The sequence below is a fragment of the Poromitra crassiceps genome, assembly GCF_964638095.1.
Source record: "Poromitra crassiceps genome assembly, chromosome: 19".
In the NCBI taxonomy this organism is placed as follows: Eukaryota; Metazoa; Chordata; class Actinopteri; order Beryciformes; family Melamphaidae; genus Poromitra; species Poromitra crassiceps.
Genome location: NC_139646.1, coordinates 10,034,186 through 10,045,453, shown reverse-complemented (window position 1 = coordinate 10,045,453; position 11,268 = coordinate 10,034,186). Strand labels below are relative to the sequence as shown.

General features: G+C 42.8%; 1 protein-coding gene across 1 annotated transcript; it reads right to left on the bottom strand.

Moving 5' to 3' along the window:
- Positions 1-402: 402 nt before the first annotated feature.
- Positions 403-8,714, bottom strand: LOC310793876 (uncharacterized protein; the record flags this gene model as incomplete). Its single annotated transcript, XM_083655768.1, has 3 exons — positions 403-2,845; positions 5,496-5,514; positions 7,010-8,714. 3 exons carry the CDS (start codon positions 8,712-8,714, stop codon positions 1,171-1,173), a joined length of 3,399 nt encoding a protein of 1,132 aa, XP_083511894.1. The 3' UTR covers positions 403-1,170.
- Positions 8,715-11,268: the final 2,554 nt, after the last annotated feature.

The following is an 11,268-nucleotide window of genomic DNA, read 5'->3' as shown; positions in this document are numbered from 1 at the left end:
GTGGATGTAGCAGGGTAGCCCGGTGTCCAGTAACCAGAAGGTCTCATGTTCAGCTCCTGCAAGAGCCATTATGACACAAAGAAAAGGAAAGACAAAGAAAAGAGCGCCACCTACAGGAAATCAAACTGCATCAGCAGAAAATTAAACTTGTTAAAAGACGTCGCAGTCCCACGCACACTGTTTGATTGACATGTGGTCTGTGTTAAGTGCAGTGTAGAAACACCACAGCAATGAGAGCTAAGCATGCAAAGATGGAGAGAGAAAAAAGGTCAAACAGAATCATCTCTCACAAACAAACAAACACACACACACACACACACATTTAAATGATTTATTTATGTCCACATAGATACAGAGTACAAAGGACATAAACACTAGTAATGCAATCAGATGTTGGGAGTTGGTCAGATACAAGAGTGCCTAATTGGCGACCACAATAATGCATACAAAGAAGATATATATATAATACCACACAGGGTGATGACAAAGGCAGATTGACATACAGTTATACTGTAATACAAGATAAGGGACAGTATCCAATTTCATGGGTACAAAAAGCAGTGCCTCCTCCATATTGAGCGACTGCCAATAATAGCAGATACTGAACAATACCTTGCTAACTGTTTGGCCCTTCTCTTAGGTAGACCAGCCATCTGGAGGCCACTCGCAACCAGCTTATGGACATGACCCAGGCTACCAAATATGAAAACTATAAGTTTACACCTGTAGCCCAGCTGTGAAATGGTCTGCTCCAGCTGTTGATATTTTAGCATCTTGGTTATAAAGGCGTCCTCTAGGCTGTGGTCAAAGGTACAGCCAACCTCTAGAACAAACACCTCTCTGAGATTTTCATTCACAACAACAACATCAGGAGTGTTAGCTGGAATATTAGAGAACACATCAGAGTCGTCACTACACAGAATGAACATGCTCGGCTTCACGCTGGAATGTTTATAGAGTGAAATAGAAGATCTGAAAATAGAGGTGATATATTTTGATATCAAATCCACTATTCTATCCTGCCTACAAAGCCCTTTGTATGCATGGCAACCATTTAAGAACAAACAAACAAACAAACAAACAAACACACACACACACACACACACACACACACACACACACACACACACACACACACACACACACACACACAGCTGCTTTAAGTCCTGACTACTTGAGCTTACACAGCTCAGCCCTGTCTCCAGTATCATAACACATCAGTCCAGGATGGAGAGGCTGAGTGAATGTGGTCTGGACTCTGTGGAGGAGAGTCATGGTTTCAGAGACGTTGTAGAAGGACAGAATACCTGCTCTGTGGTCCAGGTACACTCCTACTCTGGAGGACAGAGGGACTGAGATGAGAGTTATGATACTCTTATGTATGAACCTATAACCACTGTTGTAAACCTCTAATGCCCAAGACTTGTCATTGTATCCAAATCCACTTTCATGCCCGGTTCTGCTAATATCTTTATATGAGACTGCAATTGAAACTCCCCTCCAGCTCCACTCCACCTCCCAGTAACAGCGTCCAGTCAGACCCTCTCTACTCAGGACCTGATGGTTGGAAGTGAATCTGTCTGGGTGATTAGAATATGACTGTGCTTCAATCATCCATGTTGCTTTTCTGTTCCCCTCAGATAAAAACAGCTGTGGGTATGCTGTGTTTGGATCCAGTGTGATCTGACGTGAATATTGTAAGAAGTCAGCTCTGGTCTTGGGCTCTGGTCGTGGCAGTAAAACATCCACTTCAGTCACTGTCAGTGAGATCTTAGGCCATTCCTCTGTCAGAATGTCCTGTAGTTTATCTCTGGCCTCTGACACAGCTGCAGTCACATCCTCAAAGTAGCACAGAGGACGGGTATTGATCCTGGGTGAGTCTGTAGATTGACTGAGACGTGACAGCGAGGGGTAACTGTGTAGGAAGTGGATGTGATCCTCTGTGTGTGAGAGCTGCTCCAGCTCAGCGTCTTTCCTCCTCAGCTCAGAGATCTCCTGCTTCAGTTTCTCCTGAAGTTCTTCGGCCCGATTCGCTTCCTCTTTCTGCTGGGATCTGATCTGCTGCTTCACCTCAGAGCTCCTCTTCTCAATGAGACGGACCAGCTCAATGAAGATCTTCTCACTGTCCATCACTGCTTTATCAGCAGAGAGATCGATAGCCTTCACCTCCTGTTGAAGCACCTTCACGTCTTTCTCTCTGCCCTGGAGTCTCTTCTGGATCTTTTGCCGATTCACGCCGAGCTCTTTCTGCTTCTCTGCCCTTTCTGCTGTAGCTGAGACTGTGTCATGTCCCTTATGTTCGTCCACGGAGCAGAGATAACAGATACACTGCTGATCAGTACGGCAGAACATCTTCATCACCTCGTTGTGACGAGAGCAGATGTTCTCCTGAAGCTCCACGGTGGCTTCCACCAGCCTGTGTTTCTTTAATGGAGCTGCATCATAGTGAGGCTGGAGGTGCTGCTCACAGTAAGAGGCCAGACACACCAGGCAGGACTTGAGGGCTTTCAGCTTTCTCCCAGTGCAGACATCACAGGGCACGTCTCCAGGTCCAGCATAGCAGCGATCAGGAGGAGCAGCTTGGAGTCCTGTCTTCCTCAGGTCCTCCACCAACTCTGCTAACATGGTGTTTTTCACCAGGGCAGGCCTCGGTGTGAAGGTCTGTCTGCACAGGGGGCAGCTGTGGATTTTCTTCTGATCCTCTTTATCCCAGTAGCTTTTAATACAGCTCATGCAGTAGCTGTGCCCACAGGGAATAGCCACTGGATCCTTCAGTAGATCCAGACAGATCGAACAGCAGAATTTTCCCCCATCCAGCTGAATTCCTTGCTGCGCCATTGCACTTCTTAGTGACAGTGAGTCAGATAATTTCACTTCCTCTGAACTGAAACAAGTTGTGCTCTGATCCAAACCAAACCTCTGTTGTTTTCTTCATGTTCCTGTGCTGATCTGCAGTGAGTGGGCTCGTCAGCTCTTGCACTTCACAGCATGTTTACACCCATCTTGAGACTGGCAGATCTTTGAAAGGGGAGGAACGGGAAATATGTGGACAGAATGGAACTGGCTGTTTGAGACAGAGGGAGGAGTTATCAGGCTTTGCTTTATTCCAGGAAGAGGAGCGGTGTTAAAGAGGCAGTGTGTGTTTAGCCCTTGTTTACGATATCAAGTGACGATTATAACAAAATACATAAGGAGTTAAACTGAAAATCAATCTCTCTCTCTCCCATAATTCCCCCCACCTTTTTAAGTGCAACATTTTAAAATAAAGTTCCAAAACCTTGGTTTCTGGAAATTAACTATTTAGAATTGTTCTCTCCCTCTCCCTCCCCCCCCCCCCTCTCTCTCTCTCTCTCTCTCTCTCTCTCTCTCTCTCTCTCTCTCTCTCTCTCTCTCTCTCTCTCTCTCCCTCTCCCTCCCCCCCTCTCCCTCCCTCTCCCTCTCTCTCTCTCTCCCTCTCCCTCTCCCTCTCCCTCTCCCTCTCCCTCTCCCTCTCCCTCTCCCTCCCTCTCTCTCTCTCTCTCTCTCTCTCTCTCCCTCTCCCTCTCCCTCCCTCTCTCTCTCTTTCCCTCTCTCAAACACCACAGAACAATATTGTGTATCTCTCTATCAGCAACAGAAACTGGATCAATGTAAACTGACAAACTGTGGATACATTCACAGTGAGAATGAGAGAGAGAAAGAGAACGAGAGGCATAATGTATAGACTTTGGAAAATATAACAATGTATATAATATAACAAGTATAACAAATATTTGCCCTTCACCTTGTTTCGGTGCTGTTTGTCCATCTGTCTGTCTGTTTGTCTGTTTCTTAGCAGGATTATGGAAAAGGTACTGGGCTGACACACACACAATTAGGCATATTTATTTATCGTGTTGGTTTTGCGGTTGAATGTGTTGCTGAGGCTATTGTATGGGAGAGAGTAGAGAGGTCATAGAGTAAGCTCTCAGAACCATGGACAGCGCTCTGACACCTGGTAACAGACAGTCAAATTAAGCAGCACCTGAGAGCGGAGGACCTGTCTATTTCACTGTGGTTCTGACATGACTGCTAACTTTAACATGTTTAATGTTGAGGAATGTTGATTTTACATTGAATAAGCATATTTTGTTATAGTTTGCCACTGACTATTTTACCAAAAAAGGAAAAGAAAACCATGATAGAAATGACTGCATTTCAAGGCCATAATTTCCTAACTCAAAAAACCTGAGAAAGAAACTAAACCCCACCTGCCCACTTATAAGTCCCTCTTCATAAGTAATTGCAAATGCAAAAATTGCCAGTGTTGATGCTAGGCTATATTGCTGTAGCTCTAAAGCCAGACCTGACCTATCTTGTCTCACAAAGAAAATTCAACATATCTTTGTGACAGCTGGCTATATGTAACTGGTGGTTATCAACCTGCTCTGGCAACCCAGAATTTTTCCAATCCTATGAGTGCATTCATATAAAAGTGGCAAATTGTGTAACAAATAACCAATCACATGCAACATGGACAGATTCAGAGCAGTGTATTTCTCTCAAGAAGAACAAGCTATTATGAATAAATACTGTACAACAACTTTATTACAGTGATTTCACAGGATGGTGTTGGGGAAAAGAGGCCATAGGAGAAACCAGTGTGCTTAGGCTACTATTAGTACTATAAAGGTGAGTGGACAGAAAGGTTATTGCCCATAAAGCCCAAGTCTGCTGTGTAGGAAAAATGGTTTAAAAACTAAATCTTTACTTCAGCATCCAAACCAACGATCCAAACTACTCAATGTGTATGCTCTGCTACTACACCATGTGTCCCTGCATGTAATGTATGAGTTATATATATATATCTTTCAATATTTTATTTTATTTAAAATTTTTATAGAACAATAATAATTCACAAACAAGACAAATAAACAGGCTCAGACACAGGAAAGAAAACAAAAGAAAACAAAACATACATCATCAACGTTCAACATTACATTGCTACCAGCCGCATAAGGTGCTTTTATCTGTGATTGATATTGTGCTTGGGGTCCCATGCAAGGGGTCCACAAGAAACCAGACAGGAGAGCCTCAGACACTATTCATTCCTAACCTCATCAAAGTAGGCCAAAAAAGGGTCCCAAATAGTCGAGAACCTTTTAAGTGAGTTGGTTCTCAGGGACCTGAGTCTCTCCATCTCTATGACAGAGATCATGTCCATCAGCCACACCTGAAAAGAGTGGGAAGAGGAGGACTTCCATTCCTTCAGAATACGTTTTTTGGCAACAGTTGTCGACATGAGTTATATTAACAGACCCCAAATCACTAGAACAATGTAAACACCCTACACATTATATACACATTAAGGCCATTCAATTATTTTGTATTCACAAAATCCCATGTTCCCACAGGGCTGCCATGACAGGAATATTATATGGGTGCATTGAATCTATTGCACCAATCACTTTTAGGAATCCCATGAAAGACTTATGTGCAAAGTTAGATTTAATTCATTATTGATACATTATTGCTACCTGCACATCAAGTAGTTCCCTGACAGCAAGAACCACCTTGTCAAACGGCAGAGTAAAATTAATGTTCATTGAGCTTCTCTGCATTGCCAACTGCATACAGACATGGGCCAGTAGCAAAGAAACGCAGGGGTGCAGGCAAGGTCTTGATTTGGTTTGGCTTGAGTGGGTTTTGATTGACAGAAGGCGGGTCCTAACATAACCACAGAGAGCATTAGCTATTGGTGGAAGATTTCATTGAGAGAATGCACACATTGAAATGCTGAACTTTCACAATGTAAAAGTTTATAGCCTGTTAGTGTTCTGTTGCAACTTTTCAAAATGTCATTGTCGGCTTCTTATTCACAGTGATGGATTGCCATCACCGATCAAATTTCTGTGCTATTCTATGTTGTTTGCAATTCAATCAGAGTAAATGTGTAAAAATAACCCAATCATGCTGACTGGAATTGCCCTTTAATATCTGTGCACCCAAGTCTGTGCGATCGTCCAGAAATAAAGATTTTATGTATTAAAAAAAAAAAAAAATTCTGACAGATGATTGGTGGAGACGGGCATTTCATGTATACCCTACTCTGAACCAAACAACAATTGGACCGAGAAATTGCTAATAGCTGTTTTTTTTTAAACTAAATTAAACTGTTTTAGGTTAAGTAAAGTAAAATAATTCAAAGGCTTAAAGTTATACAAAGTCTGTGCTCCTTAAGCATCTGAGTGTTAGCTAAGGACAGCCTTGGTGCTCATCTTTTCATGTTTCGGGGGAGGAGTTAGTGCATTACCCATGATGCCCTTGTCTATAAGGCAGTGCTGCAGGCTTAAAGATCCTTTGAGCGGCTTGATGACTCAAAGATTTTTCTCTCGACTATTCTGTTTAACAGCCAAAAGGTAAACAGTGAACCACTTGAAGAAAACCATTTGACATCAAAAACTGAGCCAGGAGTCGTTAGAAGTGGTCTTAAATGATTTATTAACATAAATCTTTGCCAAGAGATGCACTCTTGTATATTCTCAAATGGTTGCAGGCTTACATACAATGAACAGAAAGTCAAAGATACTTATAGGGCACATATCAGATGTTATTCTGGACTCGCCCTGTACAGGGCACAGTGGGAAATAGCGGAAGTGCAAATGTAGGCTATACAGGTTATCTGAATCTTGTGTCTGTCTGTGTATCTATCTAATAACTATATATAATAACTTAAATGAAAATATATATGAATACATTAACTACTGATTGTCTAAATAAAGTGTAATGTGATTTAAATTTTACATATCAAGCTTAAATGACATACAGGCTAGTTATTTGTTTTACAAATGCAGCATTTAAAATAGAGTACATTAGATAATTATCCAGCCATCCAGATAATGGGATCCTTTATTAGCCTATTGACAATATAATACAATACAAGATTACCCCCCCCCCCCCCCCACACACACACACACACACACACACAAAGCAGTGCGACCAAATCATGTCCTGTGCAACCAACTGAAAAAGTAGGTCGCACCAGTGCTACCAGTGGTCAAGTTAGTCGTGAGCTCTGGCTTACACAGCTCAACAGTGTCTCCATCGTTAATAGAACACATCAGTCCAGGATGGAGAGGCTGGGTGAATGTGGTCTGGACTCTGTGGAGGAGATTCATGGTTTCAGAGACGCTGTAGAAGGACAGAATACCTGCTCTGTGATCCAGGTACACTCCTACTCTGGAGGAGGGAGGGCCTGAGATGGGAGTCCTGATACTCTTATGTATGAACATAAGACCGTTGCTATAAGTACTGTTGAAAGACTCTAATGCCCAAGACTTGTCATTGTATCCAAATACACTTTCATCCCCGGTTCTGCTAATATCTTTATATGAGACTCCTATTGAAACTATCTCCGCATTCCCCTCCACCTCCCAGTAACAACGTCCAGTCAGACCCTCTCTACTCAGGACCTGAGTGTGGTTAGTGAATCTGTCTGGGTGACTCCAAGTCCAATATGACTCCTGACTCCTGCCTGTTACTTTTCTGTTCCCCTCAGATAATAACAGCCATGTGCTTGCTGTGTTTGGATCCAGTGTGATCTGACGTGAATATTGTAAGAAGTCAGCTCTGGTCTTGGGCTCTGGTTGTGGTAGTAAAACATCCACTTTAGTCACTGTCAGTGAGATCTTAGGCCATTCCTCTGTAAGAATGTCTTGTAGTTTATCTCTGGCCTCTGACACAGCTGCAGTCACAACCTCAAAGTAGTGCAGAGGACGGTTATCGATGCTGGGTGAGTCTGTAGATTGACTGAGACGTGACAGTGAGGGGTAACTGTGTAGAAAGTGGATGTGACCCTCTGTGTGTGAGAGCTGCTCCAGCTCAGCGTCTTTCCTCCTCAGCTCAGAGATTTCCTGCTTCAGCTTCTCTTGAAGTTCTTCGGCCCGACTCGCTTCCTCTTTCTGCTGGGATATGATCTGCTCCTTCACCTCAGAGCTTCTCCTCTCAATAAGATGGACCAGCTCAGTTAAGATCTTATCACTGTCCTTCACTGCTTTATCAGCAGAGAGATTCATAGCCTTCAGGCTCTGTTGAAGAACCTTCACGCCTTTCTCTCGGTCCTGGATTCTCTGCTGGATTTTTTGCCGACTCACCCCAAGCTCTTTCTGCTTCTCTGCCCTTTCTGCTGTAGCTGAGACTGTGTCATGTCCCTTATGTTCGTCCACGGAGCAGAGATAACAGATACACTGCTGATCAGTACGGCAGAACATCTTCATCACCTCATTGTGACGAGAGCAGATGTTCTCCTGAAGCTCCACGGTGGCTTCCACCAGCCTGTGTTTCTTTAATGGAGCTGCATCATAGTGAGGCTGGAGGTGCTGCTCACAGTAAGAGGCCAGACACACCAGGCAGGACTTGAGGGCTTTCAGCTTTCTCCCAGTGCAGACATCACAGGGCACGTCTCCAGGTCCAGCATAGCAGCGATCAGGAGGAGCAGCTTGGAGTCCTGTCTTCCTCAGGTCCTCCACCAACTCTGCTAACATGGTGTTTTTCACCAGGACAGGCCTCGGTGTGAAGGTCTGTCTGCACAGGGGGCAGCTGTGGATTTTCTTCTGATCCTCTTTATCCCAGTAGCTTTTAATACAGCTCATGCAGTAGCTGTGCCCACAGGGAATAGCCACTGGGTCCTTCAGTAGATCCAGACAGATCGAACAGCAGAATTTTCCCCCATCCAGCTGAATTCCTTGCTGCGCCATTGCACTTCTCAGTGACAGTGAGTCAGATAGTTTCACTTCCTCTGAACTGAAACAAGTTGTGCTCTGATCCAAACCAAACCTCTGTTGTTTTCTTCATGTTCCTGTGCTGATCTGCAGTGAGTGGGCTCGCCAGCTCTTGCACTTCACAGCATGTTTACACCCATCTTGAAACTGGCAGATCTGTGAAAGGGGAGGAACAGGAAATATGTGGACGGAATGGAACTGGCTGTTTGAGACAGAGGGAGGAGTTATCAGGCTTTGCTTTATTCCAGGAAGAGGAGCGGTGTTAAAGAGGCAGTGTGTGTTTAGCCCTTGTTTACGATATCAAGTGACGATTATAACAAAATACATAAGGAGTTAAACTGAAAATCAATTTCTCTCTCTCTCCCCTAATTCCCCCCACCTTTTTAAGTGCAACATTTTAAAATAAAGTTCCAAAACCTTGGTTTCTGGAAATTAACTATTTAGAATTGTTCTCTCCCTCTCCCTCTTCCTCCCTCACCCCCTCTCTCTCTCTCTCTCTCTCTCTCTCTCTCTCTCTCCCTCTCCCTCCCTCTCTCTCTCTTTCCCTCTCTCAAACACCACAGAACAATATTGTGTATCTCTCTATCAGCAACAGAAACTGGATCAATGTAAACTGACAAACTGTGGATCCATTCACAGTGAGAATGAGAGAGAGAAAGAGAACGAGAGGCATAATGTATAGATTTTGGAAAATATAACAATGTATATAATATAGCAAGTAACAAATATTTGCCCTTCACCTTGTTTCGGTGCTGTTTGTCTATCTGTCTGTCTGTTTGTCTGCTTCTTAGCAGGATTATGGAAAAGGTACTGGGCTGACACACACACAATTAGGCATATTTATTTATCGTGTTGGTTTTGCGGTTGAATGTGTTGCTGAGGCTATTGTATGGGAGAGAGTAGAGAGGTCATAGAGTAAGCTCTCAGAACCATGGACAGCGCTCTGACACCTGGTAACAGACAGTCAAATTAAGCAGCACCTGAGAGCGGAGGACCTGTCTATTTCACTGTGGTTCTGACATGACTGCTAACTTTAACATGTTTAATGTTGAGGAATGTTGATTTTACATTGAATAAGCATATTTTGTTATAGTTTGCCACTGACTATTTTACCAAAAAAGGAAAAGAAAACCATGACAGAGATGATTGCATTTCAAGGCCATAATTTCCTAACTCAAAAAACCTGAGAAAGAAACTAAACCCCACCTGCCCACTTATAAGTCCCTCTTCATAAGTAAGTAAGTGTTTATGCTAGGCTATATTGCTGTAGCTCTAAAGCCAGACCTGACCTATCTTGTCTCACAAAGAAAATTCAACATATCTTTGTGACAGCTGGCTATATGTAACTGGTGGTTATCAACCTGCTCTGGCAACCCAGAATTTGTCCGATCCTATGAGTGCATTCATATAAAATGGGCAAATTGTGTAACAAATAACCAATCACATGGACAGATTCAGAGCAGTGTATTTCTCTCAAGAAGAACAAGCTACTATGAATACTGTACGTACAATACAAAAACTTTATTACAGTGATTTCACAGGATGTTGGGGAAAAGAGGCCCTAGTAGAGTCCAGTGTGCTTAGGCTACTATTAGTACTATAAAGGTGAGTGGACAAAAAGGTTATTGCCCAAGTCTGCTGTGTATGAAAAATGGTTTAAAAACTAAATCTTTATTTCAGCATCCAAACCAACCATCCAAACTACTCAATGTGTATGCTCTGCTACTACACCATGTGTCCCTGCATGTAATGTATAGACATGAGTTATATTAACAGACCCTAAATCACTAGAACAATTTAAACACCCTATACCTGCACAATAAGGCCATGAAATTATTTTTTATTCACAAAATCCCATGTTCCCACAGGGCTGCCATGACAGGAATATTATATGGGTGCATTGAATCTATTGCACCAATCACCTTTAGGAATCCCATGAAAGACTTATGTGCAACGTTAGATTTCATTCATTATTGATACATTATTGCTACCAGTACCTGCACATCAAGTAGTTCCCTGACAGCAATAACCACCTTGTCAAATGGCAGAGTAAAATGAATGTTCATTGAGCTTCTCTGCATTGCCAACTGCATACAGACATGGGCCAGTAGCAAAGAAACGCAGGGGTGCAGGCAAGCGTCTTGATTTGGTTTGGCTTGAGTGGGTTTTGATTGACAGAAGGCGGGTCCTAACATAACCACAGAGAGCATTAGCTATTAGTAGAAAGATTTCATTGAGATAATGGACACATTGAAATGCTGAACTTTCACAATGTAAAAGTTTATAGCCTGTTAGTGTTCTGTTGCAACTTTTCAAAATTGAATTGTCTGCTTTTATTCACAGTGATGGATTGCCATCACAGATCAAATTTCTGTGCTATTCTGCTCTTTGCAATTTAAGTTGTGAGTAAGTAAGTAAATGTGTAAAAATAACCCAATTATGCTGGAATTGCCCTTTAATATCTGTGCACCAAAGTCTGTGCGATCATCCAGAAATAAAGATTTTATGTATTTTTTTAATTTATTTTTTC